The sequence below is a fragment of the Triticum urartu genome, chromosome 5A (genome assembly GCF_056163025.1).
Source record: "Triticum urartu cultivar PI428250 chromosome 5A, HENAU_Tu73, whole genome shotgun sequence".
NCBI lineage: Eukaryota > Viridiplantae > Streptophyta > Magnoliopsida > Poales > Poaceae > Triticum > Triticum urartu.
This window is the reverse complement of record NC_141877.1, coordinates 538,177,431-538,198,769: the sequence shown is the minus strand read 5'-3', so window position 1 is coordinate 538,198,769 and position 21,339 is coordinate 538,177,431. Positions and strand designations below refer to the sequence as shown.

The following is a 21,339-nucleotide window of genomic DNA, read 5'->3' as shown; positions in this document are numbered from 1 at the left end:
GCGTGGCAAAGTACATCGAAAATGATTTCATCCATTTTTTGTCTGAACAAACTATTGGCCTATCATTTTTTAGGGTTCTACCATTCTTTTGTTTAGTTCATACTAGTTAATGTGTACGTGCAATGCACGTTAATTTGGAAGTATATTAAGTGCATGCCGATATTAAATAGGATATTAGTTGCGTGTTATTATGTGATTAGCACTATATTTGGCATGAAATTAACTGCACGTTAAACATGTTGAACGCTCAACATTGAAGCAGTATAGGTCGTTGAATTGACATGATTTGATGGCTGAGATTAATTGAATCTGCCTCTTTAGATCTTTTTATACTGGTGTGGATATAGATATAGATACTGTATATTATAGGCCTATCCTGCACTAAATTGGACTTGTTAGACCGTGCAGGGCCTCTGGGCCCGATAAAAGAGGCCCTGCAAGGCCCAACACGGCTTGCAAATTTCACCCCAACCCCCCTCCCAAACAGAAAATTAACAATTCCCCCCCTCCTCTCTCCCACCACCGACTGCCCGCGCCATTCCTCTCCCTCTTCAGCTCCACCGGCGGCGAGCCCCCGTCCTATCCCCCCGGCCCCCGCGAAGCAGCCGCGAGCGCTTTATCCGCCGGCCCGCCCTCTCCGCGGCCGAAGGGCTCCCGCCGCGCCGCGGCCTTCCTCTCCTCCTCGGCCGCCGCCCGCCGCCACCCCGGCCCCCGTCGGACGCGTCACCGGAATCGCCGTTCCCGCTCCAGCCTCGGCGCTCCCCCGCCATCCCAACGCTGCCCACGATTTCGGCCATTGGGTTCTCAGGTACGGCCACTTCTCCGTCCACGACTGGTTAAACCCTAACGAACCTCCAAAAAACTCGGGCGCACCCCATCTAGATCCGCCTTTTGTAAGAGTAGGACGTGATGGTTTGCTCGTCCAATGTGCTCGCGAGTTGGGGCTGGCGTAGTGGCGTTCTGAGTTGCAGCCTAGATAATCTGTTCCCTTATGTTCCAAAAAAAAGAGAAAAAGAAAAACAATCTGTTCCTTACCATGTTGGTTGGTTGGCTACATGCACATTTTGCCTCAATGATAGAACTGCATCTGTAATCTCACATCGTGATCAGTCCTCACCTGATGAAAAGTAGCATATCGACAAGTTAGTTAGTTATCTGAAGTTTCTGGAATAGTTTTCGGACACTGCCTGCTTCGATACATTTCAGTCTTTACCGTTGGCTGATCTAAGTTCTTTTTTTTTACCAGAACACGTCGATGCAGAGCATAAAACGCTTGCCCAAAAGCGTCCACAGCTCCTTGCGCTCAAGCATTATCTTGTCTGACCTCCCAAGGGTTGTCGAGGAGTTGGTATATAATAGCATCGATGCAAATGCCAGAAAGGTATGCCTTTCAAATGTAGGAGAATAGAAAAGAATCTCTATATGCTGTCCTGAATAGGTTTCCTTTGATTTGAACATAAATGCAAAACAGTCCACAGTTCGGCTTGTATTTTCTATATTGGGTATTGCTTTTTTACTTTCACATTCAAAAAGGGTAAATGATCTACATTGGTATTCTCAGCATCATGTATTGGCATTTTTATACGCCTGTACCTATTTCAGATCGACGTTTCAGTAAATGTCAGAGCATGTTATGTTAAAGTGGAAGATGATGGTATGTGCTTGCATTACGTTTTGAACTTTCTTATCACTGGGATTTGCTTCTGAAAAACTTGTTTTTTGTTGTACTTATTGCAGGTTGTGGTATTGCTCGAGATGAATTGGTTCTATTAGGAGAAAAATATGGTAAGTTAGATTTTTTTGTTTGTTTGTATTTATAAGCTTGCCTTTTCCTAACTCAGCAGTACTATTTGCTTTATCTTAAAAATTGCATCGTTGCAACTGATCCTTGCACAGTGAATCATATCTTTTGGGGGCTCATTTGAATTCATGGACATCAGAATGAGATTTTTCTCATACAGAAATGACTGCTTGATTTGCTTCGAAAAGCCATTCTGTGATAGTTGACCTCGATGATTGATATTCAAAGGGGATATGCTTATTCTACCCTGAATTCTTATTGTTACTTGCATAAGGCTATAAATTGACGACTGATAAATGACCAAGGGTGCTTTATTTTCACTAGAAGGGCATGCAAATATATTTAATCATCAGTAGGTACATACAGATTCCAAGATAACATACTTACATACATTTATTTCATCACTCGTTGGTCGTGACATGTTAGTTGCATTAGTACCTCCAGCTGGCTGATTTTTTATCTTGTTTTCTTCTCTCACTGTTCAACTCAATTTAGTTTATATCCTGTCATCATCGTTGGATTGGATTCTTTTGGTTGTTAATAAGTAGGAACTCCTTTGATGGAACTAGGAACCCCTCCTTTGATTGAAACTAGGAATCCCTTCTTTGGTGGAACTAGGAACCCCTTCTTCTTTGATGGAACTAGGAACCCTTCCTTCTTTGATGGAACTTGGAACCCCTTCTTCTTTGGTGGAACTAGGAACCCCTTATTCTTTGACGGAACTAGGAACCCCCCTTTCTTTGACGGAACTAAGGAACCGCTTTTTTCAGATTCAATTAATTATCTTGTTTGTCATTTGTTAAGTAGAGGCTCACCACCTTGTGCAAGTATCTAAAGAAAGAACTACTCAATGCTATTCAGTGGATTTCAGTGTGCTAATGATGTATAACCTCCTTCTGCCATCACAGCAACATCCAAGTTTCCTGATGTCATGGGTGATGCGGAATCTAGTTCTAGAAGTTTTGGATTAAATGGTGAAGCGCTCGCATCACTTTCTGATATCTCTGTGGTTGAAGTCAGGACGAAGGCTCGTGGGAGGCCAAATTCGTACTGCAAGATAATAAAGGCACCGCTTACACACTATACCCATTTACTGTTGTGCATACTCTTGACCTATTCATGTATAATGTATCTGAATGTCTTGTCCTGTGGCAACTGCACAGGGATCCAAATGCTCACATTTAGGAATAGATGACCAGAGGGAAGCTGTTGGTACAACAGGTACTTGTTTGATATTTTTCTTGAATAAAAGCAGAGTGGCTGTTATGCATGCTACACATGTTCACCAAGTTAGGCACACTATAATACACAATGCATGTGAAGAATGAGATGCTGTCATTTTTCTCTAGTCATGTGTGCTATATTTTTGTCATGTTCTTGGCGAACTTATCAGAGAAGTTTCATCTTTGTAGTTGTTGCTCGGGAGCTTTTTTATAACCAGCCTGTGCGGAGAAAACAAATGCAATCTGGGTATATTTGACCTTTATTTATTGTTCACATGTACATGTTTCTCTGATTTCACAGCTTTGTATGATAAATAATTTGAGTAATGATTTCTAAATGTAATATTTTGTAGTCATAAAAGAGAACTGCACAATGTGAAGAAGTGTGTCCTGCGAATTGCACTTATTCATCCACAGCTTTCAGTCAGACTTCTTGACACTGACAGGTAGAGGTATTCTACCATGCTATACTAGGCATTTTAGTCTTACCTACATATTTACAATTTACATGTCTTTTCTACAAATGCAGCGAAGATCAGTTGCTATACACAGTTCCTTCATCATCCCCTTTGCCTCTTATATCAGACAGTTTTGGAAATGATGTCTCCAGTTGCCTTCATGAAATATCTACCTCACATCAAAGCTGGGCTCTTTCAGGGCACATCTCTGGACCAACAAATGTGTTCTGTAATAAGGTAATGTCATTTCTGTGTATTCCGAGCTGTTCAAACTGAAGTTTTGACAAATTTTCTTTAGCAAAGTGCACTTTTTTCCATTTCAGGATTTCCAGTACTTGTGTATCCTACAGTCCTATTCGGCAATTATTCGTTATCTACTTTCCTTTACCATTTTTCAAATACTTGAGTTGGAGACATCATCCTTTACTTCTCAAAGATATCAACTCAAGATTCGTCAGTAGAAGCCCAATCCATAATATTCTGAATAGTCTGGCAGCTAGTTTCCAGTCTTCTATTACAAGGACGATTGAAGAAACCGATATTCAGAGCCGAAAGAGGCAGAAGACTAATGTCTACCCTGCATTTTTGCTGAACTTCTTCTGCCCTAGATCTAGCTATGATCTACATTTTGAGCCTTCAAAGACTATTGTGGAATTCAAGGTGATTCAACGTATATGTGTGCTTTTGAGTTCTGATTTTCCCATTTTTTCTAGGAAAGGTTGATTTTTACTACTTGTATGGATATTACACACACTTTGTTTTTATTCAAAATTGGACAAGCACACTTCGTGTCTCTGGCATCCTATATATCAAAGTAAGTGATCCTATTTAAATTCACATGCAAGCCATCCACATCATCAAGCGCATGTAACACTTCCACTTTCCACTACATGCAAGCCCTCCACATCATCATTTTTTATTTTTTCAGCAACAAATAATTGAACTTGAATGTCACAAGGCAATATAACATGCATCCACCCTCTATTTGCCTCTAGGTTTGCCGCCTGTCATATGGTGAGAATGTGGTGCAATATTATTCTCATATGTATATTCTAATTTTATTTTGATAATTTCATTGCTATTAATTTCCGCAGCAACTTGGGGGGGGGGGGGTTATCTAGTGTAAGAAATAAGACGTTGATGTCTTTTATGTTTTCCATTTTCAGCTGAATTTACTCTCTCATAGCTTAATTTTAATATTTCCTTCTTTTCTTACTGTTCAGGATTGGCAAAGTATCTTGTTTTTCTTTGAACAAACTATCACAAACTACTGGAAGAAGCATGTACCACAATCATCAAAAGGTTAGAGGCTAAGATCTTCATTTGCCTTGTAATGTCTTAAAACTGAATAATTTTGGAGAAGTTCTTGGTATGAATGGATTTGTAACTGTTACCCTTTCCTACTGGCAGGCAAAGCTATTGATGATACCTGTGTTCCTCTGAAAAGTGATGGTTAGTGACTTCTGGTGAACATATTTTACTTCTTTGATTCTCATTTGTTTTTCTTTGTTGTGACCTTTCTTCACGTGTTGTGGTGTTGTGGCTGCAGTGAAGTTGAATAGGGCCTTCCTAAAGCATCAAAATGTACAGAACAAGGAAGATGATGCTGATTTACAGGATCACACTCCACGTAAGAGTTCAGTCAGAGAAAGCAATTTTGGTACAGGTGCAGCAACAGCTCCTAAAGACCTGGACTACTTTTCTTTTGATATGAAACCATCCCCATGGCATGTCTGTTATCCAGATCGAATCAGCGATGCATCTGAACACTCTGACAATGTTGCTAGGAACGATCTTACACATTTTCCTAAAAGGGTCAGTTATCAGTGGTTGGAGGATGGTTCCTCCGAGCTAGAAGACTGTAGTCTTTCAGGTGCTAACCCAACTGTTTGGAAAAAGCGACGGATGGAAGGTATATTCCATGGGCATGCATATTCCTGTGAAGTTGGAAATTTTGAAGATGTGCAAACTGAAGGCCTTTCAGCTGATAACCAAGAGTCTGAGATAATGGGTCCAGAAATTGATCTCCAAGAACCTTGCTTTGGGGTTGTCAATAGACCCAACAGAATTACCTGTGATTTTATGCATAATGAAACTAATATAAATGGAAACATGTCTGGCTGTGATGGATTATATACTGAATTTGATAGATTCGATGATGATTGCCTACTCAATGAAGTCACAGAGACAATGGGTGATATTTCTTGCCCTGAGATGCCCCACTTCAGTGATGAATTCTACCATGAAGGTTGTAGTACCCCCATTATCTTGAAAAGGTGCAGTACAAGAAAGCAGTTGGGGACTGCAGCAGGATATGTTGACGGCCTTGAAACTAATGCAATTGCTCAGATGAACTTCCCTGATATCCGTGCAACGTGGGAAAGTGACGTCATGGATATGTCCTCCATCAAAGATAACCATCTTCATTTATCTCATTCATTCTTGTTACCTGATACACCTAGCAGTCAAAGTCATGCAAGGACTGGCTTGGAATTGCAGAGGAGATCAAGTAAAAGGTTTGCTTCTTGGAACTGTGAAAATATGGACAGTGATTTTAGATCTACTTGGGACAGATTCACCAGTAATTCGTCAAGAATATGTGAAGGATCTAAACATTTCAATAACTTAGATGATGAACCTCAGTCACCGAATTACCTCAATCATGTCGATCAGTTTGTTTCTGAAGATGATGAGATACCGTGGAAATCAAAAATCAGTGCACCATTGTCACACATTATTTCTCCCGAGAAAAGTACCAACGGTTACCAGTTGAATGGCTCTTCTTCCCACCTGGCAAACAACAGTGTGCCTATTAAAGATCTACCTAATCAAGACAATTTTGGATGCGACAGGAGATCCAGGTTTTCCAAGGGTAGATCTAGGAGCTGTTCTGCCCCACCATTTTACAAAGGCAAACGAAAATTCCCTGGATTAAATCATCCTCAGACTAAATTGACAGCAGACGGTGATAAAGATATCCCCATTAAGGACTCAGAAGGTTATTCTTCTTGCAACCTTTGCCATCCTTGTGTATTGTGTTGTCAGTGCTAACTTTGTACTGTTCGAATTGAATGTAGAAACTGCACCTGCACCAGAGAATATCTCAAATATGAGTGCAACCCAGCCTATTCCTGAGACTTGCAGCAGTGAATTTTGTGGCCTAAATTTCAGGTATTCTGCTATTGCCCGCATTTACGTAATGCTGAAAAAGTCCTTGAGCCTGTTACTGAACGCTTCTCTCATTTGGGTCAGCTTGAAGGGAAACGTGAAAATGCATGAAGAGACATGTTCTGATGGGCTTGAAAATTTTACTGCTCAAATAACTAAATGGCGGGATGACTCTGACCAGCATACAGTTGAGCATGCATTAAAGTTTGAGATACTCACATATATGGACTTGAATATGGCCCAGTTACTGTGCACTAATTCTATGCTTACTATTTTATCTCCTTGTGTAGGCTTTGGAGTCGCCACATATTCCTTCCGCATGCTACGACGATATACTTAACATTTCTTCTGGGCCTTTACATCTCTCTTCTAGCTCGCTAGTTCCTGAGTGTATTGATAAAAATTGCTTTGAGGAGGCAAGAGTTTTGTTGCAGCTGGATAAGAAATTTATTCCCGTCATATCTGGGGAAATGCTACTCCTTGTTGATCAGGTTTGTAGCTTATTACTTGATAAACAGCATTCCTGGCAAATGAAATATTTTTAGTAGTATATCTATTTATTGTTTCTTTGCAGTAATAATAATTAGCGAATGTTCATGAAGTGGATCCTTGACTTCATCATGCTTGATCGCAGTTTTTTTTGTTGTTGAGGTTTTTGGATATATGTCCAATATCAGAAAGTATTCCTATTATATCGCGATAGTGAATTCTGAAGCATGCATTCCCTATGTTCGTGTAATTTCGAAAGTAGACAATGCATGTATGATGGCAGAAAATATTTTCTGAGATATTTAGAAAGTCATGTCCTATCTTACTCCTGTGCAGCATGCAGCTGATGAAAGGATACGTTTGGAGGAGCTCCGTAGCAAGGTTGTTAATGGTAAACTTACCAGGGAACAACTTTTAAATAGGGCTTTTCATCTTACATGTTGATTGGATTTTCAGGTTTTATCAGATGAAGACCGAGGTATCACTTACTTGGACTCAGAGAAGGAAATGGTACCTCATGTTCTTATATTTGTCATCTGCTGCGTTGTGTTAATATAACACGTGTGGACATGCGCGAATGTTGTAGTGTTATAAACTGAGTTTTTGATAGCTAATGCTAAGACTTCCATGTGGTGCCAGGCTCTCCCTGAGGCTGGATTTCAATTGTTCCAGAAGTATGCTGAGCAGATTCAGAAATGGGGCTGGATTATCAACAATTCCAGCACTTCCTCTCATTCATTCAAAAAGTATGTGTTTGATTACCATCTGGTCTTATTTTTTTATCGGTTTTGTCTTATAAGCTATATTTTTCATGAAATTGTTTCACACGTTTCTGTTTGTTCATTTTAGTTTTCCAGTCCCCTTTCAGTACTTAACGCATCTCCTTTTCTTTTTTAACAACTTGAGATTTGACTGTAGTTTTCTTTAGATTTTGCAATTTTGTTAGCACTTACAGAATCCTTCTGTTGATACTAAGATATACCATTTACTTTATACTCAGGAACATGAACATTCTGAGGAAACAAGGCCGTGTAGTTACCCTTGCTGCTGTAAGCAACCTTTTCTATCATCTATATCCATTCAACGCGTTTGTAATATTGCTGTTCCTACATATGTTACTTCAATCTTCTACCGGGTTAGGAGTCCTATTGGTTTGTACTATTGCTGAGATCCGTTTATTTCATAGGTAAATGGTTATGTTATAAAACCCCAAAAGTTCGTTTGATCTTCACCTTGAAATTGTGCATAGATTGATAATTACTGTATGAATGGAAAGAGAAGTTAACCTCAGGTTTCTCAAAAGTTTGAAAATAACAGACAAGCTTCAGAAAGTGTTCTACACAATGTTTCCTTGTAATAATATTCAGGCCATATCTTTATGAGATTCATATCACCATGTCTCTTGGAAAGAATCAATCATGTAAGGGATAATTGTTCTTCTTGAGTTGAATAATTTGCAATATCTATTGTGTGTTGTGGTATTGATAGCCCCTGATGTCTTAGGTTATCGTTATCTGCACTTTTGTCTTGTTACCTATTAGAAGTGGAATTGTTCGTTTGTCATCAATTTGACAAATATCTGGTGAAATTTTCTCAGCAAAAACTGCATTATAGTATTTTCGCGTGCTAATGGTCATCTACACCACAGGTTCCATGTATTTTGGGTGTTGATTTGACAGGAAAAGATCTTACGGACTTTATTCAGCAGGTGATCCATACACTTCCTTTTAAGTTCTTCTCATTCATTTAATACATTTAGGACTATGCAAGTCAAACTTTTCGAACGTAGGTTGCTTTTCAGCCTTTTCTTGACACCCTATTTGTACACCAGTAGATGGCTGGTGCTCTCACGTTTGAAAAATGCCAGTCAGGAAGTAGTAACCTGCGGGCATGGCTTCTGAAGTATCATGTAAATTGAGCTCATGAGTGAATTAGGCGAAAATTTGAATCAACGTGCCATTTGCAATGAAAAGAACTGCACCGATTTCACCCACCTGCATGTGTGATTTTGTCACAGCAACTTCACTTACCCGTTGATATTCTCTGTAGCTTGATGAGAGCGACGGGTCATCGTCTATCCCTGCAGCAGTTCTCCGTATTCTTAATTACAAAGCTTGCAGAGGTAAACATTTCATCCCTCATGTTAGTACGCGGAACCTTTTCCTCAAGCATCTTCTGTAATCTGTACCTTCGCTGTAAGCATCATGTCGATACTCACCCTTTGGTTTACAACTGCAGGGGCAATCATGTTTGGCGATCCCTTGCTACCGTCAGAGTGCTCTCTGATCATTGAAGAGCTGAAAGCGACGTCCCTGTGCTTCCAGGTAAACACAAGACAGAAGAATCTCTGGTTCCTTTTTTTTCTGTCGCCACCCAATGATATAGTTTGCGAAGATGTCAGTGAAGATGGGAGCTTCCTTTTGTTCTTCCATAGATGAAATGGAAATACATTTCTCGTGCAGTGTGCTCACGGGCGTCCGACCACCGTGCCCATCGTGAACGTGGCGTCCCTCCGCCGCCACTTGGCAAGGCTGGGAGCGCCGAGCGGGAGGAGCGAGGCGGAGGAGCCCTGGCATGGCCTGTCGCAGCACGAAGCCAGCCTCGAGCGCGCCCGGACCCGCCTCAGACAGCTGAGGAGGCTGCGGCGTGGCACCCTGTAGGATGTAGAGGTAGGGAGACAAGGTAAATAGCCCTCCAGAAATAGTGTGATTTGTATTGTAGGGGGAGGGGGCGACACTGTAAAGTAGCCCCGCGCGCATTCGTTTCTGCCGTAGAGATGATAAAGCAAGCATCAACCAGTCTGCTTGTCGAGAGCAGTCAGTCATTTTCATGTAAATACAATATTAACCGAGCAATAAAATATGGTACAGTACGGAAGCGGATTAGGAGCACTCGGGTGCTCCACCCCCCTATATTCAAAAATAATTCAATAATTCAAAAAAAGCCAAAAAAATCTTGGATATATTTTTGAATCAAATATGACTAGGTATTGTACTCATATAAAATGTTTGGCCAAGGAATAATTCTCGTTGACTTCAGGGCAAAAAATAAATAAATTTATGATGACAATATAGCATGAATAGTATTTGTATCTAGCATTTTTTGGGAAATCTTTGACCCCAGATACAATAAAAGTCATTTCCTATTTAAATCTTTTTATACGAGTGCAATACCTGGTCATGTTTGATTCCATAAAAAGATTCGATTTTTTTGACTTTTTTGAATTACTAAATTATTTTTGTATATAGGGGGGCGTAGCACCCGAGAGCTTTTATGCATTTTCGGGTACAGTATTCACTTTCTTTGTGCAACCGTTTTGTTTCACTCTGGCTCTGCTGAAGCGAGATGCACATACTAATGAAGGATTGCAAGCATACATTATGCGGGGTGATGTCCCCAGCCAATATTACTTCACTGGTCACTCGTTCCTAGTGGTGAGTGCCTATTGCGGTCTTCAAAGCCTGATATAACGAGAGCCTTGACAGGTGTCCCTTTTCTTAACTGCTAGTTGAGTGCATTTTTCAAGGCTTGGCGGGCGACGTACAGTCAACAAAGATGACGGCTAGTATGGTTTTCAATGTGTTATCAGAGATGCTCTTTGGGTTTCTTTTCTTTCATGAAGAAAATATATGTTCGGTGCCGTGGTTGTTTGTTCCGCATCACGGTTGATTGCGATAATCCCATTAGATATCAACCCGATTTTCACATTATTGGATTACCCTTTTTCTTTTCTTATTTCATTATGTTTTAGCACGTTGTGTTATTTTCTCCTCTAGGGCAGTGTGCTGTAGTAGCATCTACTTCCTCCGTTGCTAATATAAATCTTTTTAAAGATTCTAATATGGACTATATGCGAAGCAAGATGAATGAATCTAAACTCTAAAATACGTTTATATACATCCATATGTAGCGTTTATTGAAATCTTTAAAAAGTCTTATATTTAGAAACGGAGGAAGTATGTGACAACCTTACTACGCTTGATATGATATAGAGTACTACTCCCTCCGCCCCATAACGGAGGGAGTATTTGTTTAGCAAGCAGATCGACCATCGATCAAATAATAATCACCAAATAATGTATTTTTCTATTACTTTAGTATGCCTTTACTTATAGTGACATTTATAACAGATCCGGTGTTTTTTCCAAGAAAATTATAGCCTTATATTTTTTGAGTCGAATTATAGCCTTATATAATGTGAAAAGAAAAAATGAAAAAAAAAGCTGTGCCCAAACGAGGCAATCTTCGGCCCATGAGCTTCGTGTACGAAATGGAGGATAACAACGTCGCTGTGGTGAGTCAGCCCACGAGGACGGCCCATCTCTCTCCCGGGCTGGCGTCGTCTCGTATCGTAATATTGGCAGCCGCGCGGAGACATGTCGGAGGCTGCCATTCCATTTCCGTTCCCCCCCAAATCCTCCCGCCCAATCTCCCCGCCGGCGGGACGATGGGCGCCGCCCACGACGACGACGACGGCGACTTCGCCGCCACCCCGGCGCCCACGCCCGCGCCCGCGCCCGCGCGCGGGGTGTACCAGGTGAGCGGCGTGCCGGTGGAGTTCCCCTACAAGCCGTACGGCACGCAGCTGGCCTTCATGGGCCGCGTCATCGCCACGCTCGACCGCGGCCGCCGCCAGGGCCGCTCCCACGCGCTCCTCGAGTCGCCCACCGGCACCGGCAAGTCGCTCTCCCTCCTCTGCGCCGCGCTCGCCTGGCAGCGCCACTACCCGTTCCGCGCGCCCCCCGCCCCCGCCGCCCCCGACCCCCTCCTCCACGGCGGCGGCTTCGTCCCCGACGACACCCAGCAGCAGCCCACTCCCGGTACGCCCCTTCCCCCCTTTCGTCCTCTGCTTCGCCGGTTCTTGGATCGAGGACCCGCTGCTGCTCGTTCTTGACTTGGTGCGTGTCGCGGTTCTTGATGTTCAGGCATCCCGGAGAAGGCGGCGGCGGCGGCCAAGAAGAAGAACGCGCCGACCATCTACTACGCCACGTAAGATCTGCCCTCCCCTGAACTGAACCGATGGGACAATCTTGCCGGCCAGGTTTCTTGGCTGCTTGTCTGAATCGATGAGATGAATCCTGATTGATTTCATTCCCCATCGAAAAATCCTGATCAGTTTCTTGGTTCCGTTGTCTGTCTGTCTGTCTGCTGCAGGAGGACGCACTCTCAGATCACTCAGGTGGTCCGGGAGCTGCGCAAGACCTCGTACCGAGTGCGCATGGCCATCTTGGTACTACCTAATGTTCCCATCTCAGTGCACTTCTTGCCTCTTTTTCTTTTTGTCAGTTAGAAAAGGAAATCCATTATCCGACCAATGTTAAGTAGCAGTGGCACAAATGACGCCAAGCCATGTGTTCAATCATCATGTGGTAGTGTGTGTTGTTTAAGCCGTAATCCCCAGGAGCCACATTTATGTGGGGCTCCAATGTTCTGAAGTTAAACTGCATGTAGTTTGACCAGCCAGTGATCATGCAATGCAGGCCTCAAGGAAGCACTATTGCGTCAACAAGACCGCATGCATGGCTGACTCAATTGACGAGGAATGGTAACATACAAGACACATTTCTTTACTAATTGTTTGGGTTCTTCATTGTGAACCATGTAGTGAGTCCTTTTCTCCCTCATCAGCAAGAGGCTCCTAGACGACAAAGTTCAAGGATGCCCAGAATTCAAGTGAGTTTTCCTAGCTTCTTTCGTGTAAAAACATATTTAACCTTGATCACGTTTCCCCCTTTCCCTACTAATGCGAGGAGAAACATGTATTGGCAGGAATGCACAGAAACTGAGTCGTCATCCATCCCTTCAGACCGGTGGCTCCTATGAAGTTCACGATATTGAGGATCTTCTTAAGGTTGGAAGACAAGTCAAAGGTTTGTCTATCTCTTTGGTTACATAGATTTTCCCCTGAGGGATACATTATGCCACCACTGGATGCTGAAATCTATTGTCTTGCCACCTTTCTTTTTGGTTATCTGCAGGATGTCCATATTTTGCTGCGCAAACCATGGCAGAAGCAGCTCAACTGGTTTTCTGCCCATATAACTACCTAATTAGTCCAATTGTCAGGAGAGCAATGGACATTAATATCGCTGGCTCAATCGTTATTCTCGATGAAGCGCAGTAAGTCCAGACTCATGATTCTTTTTCAGTGTCAATCAATGGTTTCCTTAGATAAGCTAGCAATATATTTCTTGTGGTTCCTAATCAGTTATCACTCGGAAGTTTTCTCTTCAGAGCAGTTTTAATAACAAAACGGTGAATTCCAGCTGTTATCCTTATTTCAAGTCCTTGCCTTGCAGCAACATAGAAGACATAGCACGTGATTCTGGAAGTGTTGATGTTGATGAAGAATCACTTAACAGTAAGATGATCATCACTGTTCTGTTAAAGCTCATCGTTCAGAAAACATATCCTCCTGTTACAACCCATGCTAAGCTAAACTTATTTATTTCTGTGATCAAGGTCTCAAGGAAGAACTAGCAAAGTTAGCCACTGATCAGGCTGTTGGAAAGATATACCAACCCTTGCATGACATCATTGAGGTACATTTATGAGAAGAGAAGAATTCATAATCCTGTTGTTCCCCATTAATAAAGGAAGAATACACCCCTAGTAGCAATGCTGGTGTCAGGGATTAAGCTCTAGTACTTATGCAGGGGCTTAGCACTTGGATTTCTGCTCAGGAGGGTGATCCACGAGATAACGAATTTGACCATCCTCCTTCATTGTACGTACTATGGAATCTTGTGTTGTTTCTTACCTGATTTATCTATCTAATGTTTGCCATGAGGTACCAGTATCAGGATCTATATAGAGGTACCGACCTTTTCCATTGGTTGATTTACTAGGGGCAAGATTGACATTGTAAAAAAATATCTCTGAATTCATCCAGCTTTGCCATCCCTAGATGGAAAAAGTGCAAATTATCACACTGTCATTGTTGCCGTCCTTCGCTTCTCCATCTCCGCGACCAAATAAAACCTAAGGTTTGGGAATAAATATGTGCTAGTAAACAGTTGGGGCTGGAACACATTCATGTAAAAAGGTAACAATTGATAGTCTTACTCAGCTCAGAATCGAGGTTGCAAGCGCTAAATATGCACTAGAAAAATAAAAGCCAAAAAAAGTGTCTTTGCCATGTAATTTGCTGTTCCTGCTAAGACAAACAATTTAGTGTTCACTTGAAAAATAGTTAGAAGTATATCCCTGTATTGGCGTTTTGAATATTTTAAGTGTCCCTATCTGTATTGCCCCGATACCGACACATATCTGTATCCGTGCCGCACAGCCGATGGAATGTTAAACCAAAGATTGTGTTGGCGTTTGGCATGGATTTGCTGTGATATGTAAAGTTGGAAGAGCTCCTCAGACTTTCAGAAGTTATTCATGATTGCTTCGCGCTGAGATGTTAGGATTTTATGGACCACTGAAACATGACCAGTTGCTTCTATGGTGCTGTGTCATTAGTGCAAATAACTTGGTACTGCACATGGAATCACATTAGGCACTAAAGCATCTCAGATTTTTTTTCCTGTTATTAGATACTTGTCTACTTATTTCCAGTACAAATTTCAAGCATACTAAATCCAAAAATCATCCATTAATATTTTAAAAACATTGGATTCTATCTTGTTAATTAATTTCCACTTGTACAATTCACTAGAATAACTACATGCTTGCAATAAAGGACGAAAGTAAGCATTTTCCTTGCATCCAGTTGATATAACCTTTTGTAATCCTCAGTTGGACTGGTGAAAATGCTGTGAAGGAACTCCAGAATGCTGGTATTACTCCTGCATACTTCCCGATATTGCAGGAATGTGCGACGAAGGTGCTTCCCAGTTCAAGTTTCAAAATGCAGTTACTCCAGAGTAGTAGATTATATTCACTAGTTTAATGTAGCTCTGGAACATTTTCTCTGTAATATTTCTTTCTGTGGCATGTGGCTGTCAAGACTGTCAACATGCACCTTGATTCTTGATATTGCCTCTTGTTTTAGGCAGTTAAGGCTGCTTCGGATACTGAGTCAGAGGGAGACCACTTAACTGGTCATGGTGCTATGACACTGGAGAGTAAGCAACACCTTGTTCCCCATTAATCTTCAGTAAATTTAATAACCTAATAATACCATGAATTTTTTTCAGGTCTATTCTCCTCATTGAGTCACTTTTTTGGTAGGAATGGGCGCCATTTGTATGATTACCAACTTGCTATCCAACGGTTTGCTCACAGAGAAGGTAGCCATGCTTACTTCCTTATAATATGTTTTCCTAATGATGTGGAAGGGGAGAACATTTTATCAAGAGAAAATTGGCTCTTGGACACTGTACATGAGATTCAGATGCTCTTTAAATTACAAATCTGGTTGCTTGATCAACTTTCAAGTCATTGACAGTCTCATTACATATTTGAATCACATCATTTGCAGGCACTTCTGCCTTTGGAGTGAGAAATGTGATGAGTTTGTGGTGCCTCAATCCTGCTGTTGTTTTTCAAGACATTGCAGATCTAACCCATTCAGTAATATTGACATCTGGGTAAGTTTCCACGTTGACGTTTCTCTTCTCAAAATGTTAGGTAAGTGTTTTAGTTTACGGTAGCAGCATATGGCTTCGATGAATTGAAAAAAAAAACAGAAAAGAAAGCAAGTGTATGTACATGTAATGTATAACTAGTAAATATGGTAAATTTATGTATGGCACATACTTGCTAGCTGGAATTTGGCCGAGCACAGGGCTTTCAGCCTTATGGATGTGCGAACAGGCTTTTCACCGCCATGTAGGCACATGACCAGCTGACATATAATTGTTCCAAACTAAATAACTGGTTATCCACTTCTGGAGTTTTCCAAAATAGCCCACAGTTTCTGTGCAATATCAGATCAACAGATAATATATAGCTGGCTCTTAACATATATCTCTGCAGCACACTCTCTCCAATGGGCTCCTTTGCATCTGAACTCGGTGTACAGTTTGATGCTTGCATGGAAGCTCCTCACGTAATCGATGCTGATTCTCAGGTGTGTCTCCTGCAAGTAGGTTGTGCTACAAAATACCTGCATAGCCAAATGGCAATAGTTTTTACTAACTATTGGGTATGAAGTTAAGGAAAGTGGAACCATACTAGTTTCCCCTATCCCCACTCCAGATTTTTTTCTGTTCCACACAACGTTAGCTGGTAAAATGTGAAACATGATTCCTTCTTTCTGCAAATTTGGTCATTTTGCCCCATTGTAATGGAAATAAATATTCAGTTAAATGTTATCATAGATTCCCAAGCTTTATCCGATATTTTGACTGAAAAAGTGTGCAATATGATAAATTGCAAGGCAATGTAATAAAAAGTTGTCTAATTTAAACTATTTGAAAGCTAAACATTTTGAGCTAACTGACATGGCTTGATTTTACTGTACATGCCCAATCCTCTTATATCTAACCAATTAGAATAATGGTTAAGCTAGTTTTGTCAGGTTTCAGGATTTTTTTTGCTAGTCCTAACTGATCATCATTTCTCACCAATTGAAATACAGTGCTGTCCTGGACCAGGCAGCATAGAAATGCTTTGGCCTGATGAACTCTAAGCTTCTTACCCTTTAATTCACTCGTGACCTGGATAAGATATGGAGCTTGCATGCATAGTAGAGATATCATCATAGATTGTTTATGCCAAGCAATCACTTTATGCGATTTCTCAGCCTATGTTGTATGGTGATGCAGGTTTTTGCTAGTGTACTGTCATCTGGCCCAACAACACATCGATTGAATGCCAGCTATAAAACTGCAGATGCATATTCTTTCCAGGTAACTAGTCATTGTTTTTTTTTTGTGGGTAGTCATTGTTTTTTTATGTGCTAACATAAATCCTTTTCTCCAAAAATTTAATGCTCTCATTTTTATATAGGATGAACTTGGAGCTTCAATAGAAGAAATATGCAGAATAGTGCCTGGTGGTGCTCTAGTGTTTTTTCCTAGCTATAAGCTGTTGGACAAATTGAAAGTGCGCTGGTCTCAGACTGGTCAGTGGGCACGATTGAATGCTCGAAAACCGGTGTTTGTTGGTAAGATTTATGCTGCTTCAGAAACTCTAAAAGACACACTTTACATTTATGTTTCCTGCTTGTTGCTTATCTGAGATTTGTTTGTTTCAGAGCCTAGAGGTAGTACTGAGGAACTCGAGCCTGTCCTAAATGGATACTATAATGCAATCCTTGGTAAGGTTCCTCTTAAGAAAGGCAGAGGTGGTGCAAAACAAATTGTGAAGAATCGAGTGAGAAAGAATTCATCACAGGAATCTGCTAAAGGAGGAGCTGCTTTTCTTGCAGTTTGCCGTGGCAAGGTGCTAATTCTATCCATTTACATGCACACAACCATAAATGCATATGTACACATGCATAAGCCCCAATTTGAAAGTCTTGGTGCTGCGTGTTTATCAGCAGCCATTAGCTTATGTTTTGTCGCTGCTGATTTTTATTTCAGGTATCTGAAGGAATTGACTTCTCTGATGACAATGCTAGGGTTGTTGTATCCTTTATTTTCATTGTTATATGCCTTAAAGAGCTCAGTGTCAAATTCTGCACTACTATCCAGTAGCATGATTGGTAATAGCGAACTGTCTAACGTTTTTAGCTGCCGCACCTGTATGCTTTTGATGCCCAGCAATTTTTCTTGACTAAGACATTAGGTCATTGTTGGCATTCCGTTCCCAAATATGTAAGTATCTTTTTTCTTCTTCTAGACATAAGTGCAGTTCCTTTGCTGTGTTTATTTCTGACGTTAATTCATGCATCAGAAATGATGTCCAAGTAAAGCTGAAAAAGAAATATAATGATTCCTACAAATCATCAAAGAATCTTTTGAGTGGGAGTGAATGGTACTGTCACCAAGCATTTCGTGCTCTGAATCAAGCTGCTGGTATGATACTACTTTATCTGTTGAAGATCATTTGTTGTAATTAAGATGTTTAAAATGGCTAATTACTATAATTATTTTTCTAGGTCGATGTATTCGGCATAAATTTGACTACGGAGGCATAATTTTGATTGGTATGTTACTCAATTCTCACTCCCAAATGTTTCATGGCTTGACAGAAAGTTGGTTCTTATAGTTTTTCTATTTGATTGATTTGTATTCCATTGGATACAATAAGCTGTTCTTGATTCAAAATTACTTATGATCACTGTTGTTATTACAGATGAGCGATATCAGGAAGAGAGAAACCTTCTACACATTTCAAAATGGCTTAAAAACTCAATTAAGCATTATGGTAGCTTCCAGGAGACAATGGATAAGATGGAGAAGTTTTTTCAGAAGGCTGAGGTACTGATATTATTATGCATTTGATATTCTAAATGTGGATGCACTATCTAAAATAAATGGTGATCTTTTCAGGAACATATTAAGATCAAACGTCAAGAAATGTCCACTAAGGATAAGTTGGATGACGATCTACTTACATCACACGGTGATAAAAGAAAGTTGCATTGGCCAGAACCAAATTTCTCAAAACACTCAGTACTGCAAAGTAATCTGAAGGGTAAGTTGGATGACAATCTACTTACATCACATGGTGATAAAAGAATTCTGCCTTGGCCAAAACCAGATTTCTCAAAGCACTCAGTACAGCAAAGTAATCAGAAGGTAAAGAACAAACATGGCAGTCTGAAGGTTTCAAACATTGATGTTGTGGGAGTAGACCATGAAAATTATGGCAGGCCTTGTACATCATCCGAAGCATGCCAGGTCTCTTCAAAATCTTCTGACTTCACAAAGAAAAAAAGCTCCCCTGTACCAGGAAGTCTTTCAACAGCATGCCAACTTCCTCCATCGCATAAAATTCAGAATAATTTGGAAGACGAATCAGACATTGGGGGAAATCATGCAGTCGATATAAATGTTATCGACTTGGAAATTTGCGATTCTATGTCTGGGTAATCTATCATCATTCAGGCATGTTTGTTCCTGAGAATTGTGATGTAATTCAATTCTCATTTACTTAACCTTGCTATTGTTTGCAGGCATGCAAAGTTAACAATCTTCACTCCACCAGAAGACAGGTCGCAAGAGCCTACTCTTGTGGAAAGAACCTCTGCTAAGGATCCAGTTGCTAGCCCCAGCATTCATTCTGAGGTAAATACATCCGCAGCGATGGACAATGGTGAAGATCAGGTCATAGGCGTGTCTGCTTCGCTCTCAACAGCTAACAGAAACCAATCTTGCGTGTCAACATCAGCGGGTACTCCTGAAAGAACAGCCAATAGAGGTTATCATTTGGATCATGAATCTTCAATAGACAGAAGCGTAAATTCTCAGTACCAGAAAAGGAGAAGGTTTAATATACCAGTGAGCTGTTGTACTGGCACAGAGCATTCTAATCCTTCTAATCCTTCAAGCACATCTTTCTGCAATACTGATTGTGCTGTTAGCATGGCGTCCCGAGATCTGAAGAGAACTGATGGTCTGTGTTGTGAAAGTCTGAACATGTCCAGGTGTGAAAATTTCAAGCTTGAAAGAAGTCACAAGGCGGCAGAGTTTGCATCAAATAAATCTGCAGGAACAAAGCTTGATATTCGTTGCACCACATGCAAAACGCCACTTGGATTACAGAAGGATGGCTTTCTTGTTTCATGTTCATTGGCATCGCCCTCAAAATTGTACTTGACATGTCTTTTGAGACATGGGCTATCAACTGTTGGCTTCGCAGAAGATCTTATGTCATCGCCACCAGCTGTGGTAAATGTTCTTGTATGTGAAGCTTCTTCACTCAATCAAGGGATCCTTAGCAAATTCTGCAGTGAAGGTTCTGCTCATCAGTCCGGTGTTTGGTCTGAGAAGGATGGATGTGTATACAAGCCAGTAACATGTCCTTTCTGTCCTCGTGAAAATTCTTTTGCCACGGTGCTCGGAGCGCAAGTTCTTGCAGCTGATGCTTCAAATCTGGAATCATTAAACAAGGTACTTTCCACATTTTGATGCATCTTTTGATTTAGTACTATTTCCACATGATTCTAATTGTCCCTCTCTTCAAACGAAGGTGCTCCTGTTTGCTGATTGTTTGGATCTCAAGCATGAACCATCAAATGAACAGGTACGTGGTTTTCCTTCCCAGACCTGTATCCCTTCAGTCATATCGCTGACATAGTAATAAGCTAACAAAAGAAAATACTGTTCTATTTTTCCATATCAAGGTTGCAAGAGATCATACAGTTGCTAGTAACCCCATGGGGACAGATGCTAGTAAACCCATGTCACCCCCACCGGTGATCGATCTTGAGAGTTTTGCTTATAAACCAGTGAAGAAGGAACCTGTGTCACTAAGCACACGGAGGTCCAAGGTTAGTCACCAGTTGCGGTGTCTTACCTATTAATTACACTTTGCTTATGCTCAATTTCCTGTTATTCCAAATGCTGCCATGTTCAGCATAATTTTGGTCTTGCTTCTTTGTATTAGATTTTTCAAATGAATGGCCAACCTCTAAGATAGCTAACCACATGGCACTCCCAGAAGATTGCTGATAGTTTACTGGTAGCTAAACAATCCCAGTTCTAGACATAGTGATCAACTTTTTTTTTTTGGGGGTACTCTATGAGCAGCTTAGGTTACCTAGCACGAACAGATCCACAAAACCACAACTGGTGCATAACGTGGAGGACTCATAGGATGGATTCGGGCTCGTTCATTGGCGAACTAGGAAGAATTTGTGCCTTAGCAGTCAGCACTACTGGCACACATCATCCTGGAAGAAGATGCTAACTCAGCTGTGGGCTAGATGAGTTGGAGGGAGATGAGATTTTTCATTGAGGTCGATGCATGTTGTAAATACAGAGCCATATGAGCATTAGCAACTTTTGCTGTGCTGTGCGTATTGTAATTGTAAATCTTAGGAAGGGCGACTGAACTTGGAACACTTCCACTGTATCGATGCAGACTTTTGATTTTATGTGTACTCAAAACAACAATGACGTAAATACACAAAATTTCCAGTGTCTGTATTTATAAGGATTGCTATCCTCTCTGTAGTCAGTGGGTTGTTGATAGTTTTAATTCAACCAAAGCTGAGTTCTGTAGGCCCCTGCTCCATGCTATTCTGGAGAGATCACAATTGACAAGCATCATATACACTTTTTTTAGTGCCTATTATTGATGAATTTTTTTAAGCTAGCTCTTGCCCGCCTTAATCCTTAACTTAAAATGTTACGAGGTT

At 41.0% G+C, this 21,339-nt stretch overlaps 2 protein-coding genes across 2 annotated transcripts; both read left to right on the top strand.

Moving 5' to 3' along the window:
• The first annotated feature begins 490 nt into the window (after positions 1-490).
• MLH3 (MUTL protein homolog 3) lies at positions 491-10,011 on the top strand. Its single transcript, XM_048675514.1, has 25 exons — positions 491-808; positions 1,247-1,381; positions 1,603-1,654; positions 1,738-1,785; positions 2,710-2,867; positions 2,965-3,022; positions 3,214-3,271; positions 3,378-3,470; positions 3,554-3,719; positions 3,806-3,821; positions 3,919-4,142; positions 4,706-4,784; positions 4,893-4,934; positions 5,032-6,480; positions 6,560-6,653; positions 6,735-6,837; positions 6,941-7,141; positions 7,476-7,520; positions 7,596-7,649; positions 7,779-7,885; positions 8,140-8,188; positions 8,788-8,847; positions 9,189-9,261; positions 9,378-9,463; positions 9,602-10,011. The coding sequence occupies exons 2-25, from the start codon at positions 1,256-1,258 to the stop codon at positions 9,797-9,799; spliced, it is 3,639 nt and encodes a 1,212-aa protein (XP_048531471.1). The 5' UTR covers positions 491-808; positions 1,247-1,255; the 3' UTR covers positions 9,800-10,011.
• A 1,495-nt stretch (positions 10,012-11,506) lies between these two features.
• LOC125510367 (RAD3-like DNA-binding helicase protein) lies at positions 11,507-21,134 on the top strand. Its single transcript, XM_048675515.2, has 28 exons — positions 11,507-11,959; positions 12,065-12,128; positions 12,294-12,369; positions 12,620-12,684; positions 12,768-12,812; positions 12,909-13,009; positions 13,118-13,259; positions 13,439-13,500; positions 13,602-13,681; positions 13,796-13,866; positions 14,883-14,970; positions 15,139-15,211; positions 15,284-15,376; positions 15,568-15,676; positions 16,065-16,158; positions 16,856-16,939; positions 17,040-17,196; positions 17,287-17,474; positions 17,615-17,659; positions 17,820-17,848; positions 17,928-18,049; positions 18,133-18,180; positions 18,330-18,454; positions 18,527-19,065; positions 19,153-20,089; positions 20,169-20,222; positions 20,323-20,469; positions 20,729-21,134. The coding sequence occupies exons 1-28, from the start codon at positions 11,587-11,589 to the stop codon at positions 20,792-20,794; spliced, it is 4,077 nt and encodes a 1,358-aa protein (XP_048531472.1). The 5' UTR covers positions 11,507-11,586; the 3' UTR covers positions 20,795-21,134.
• Positions 21,135-21,339: the final 205 nt, after the last annotated feature.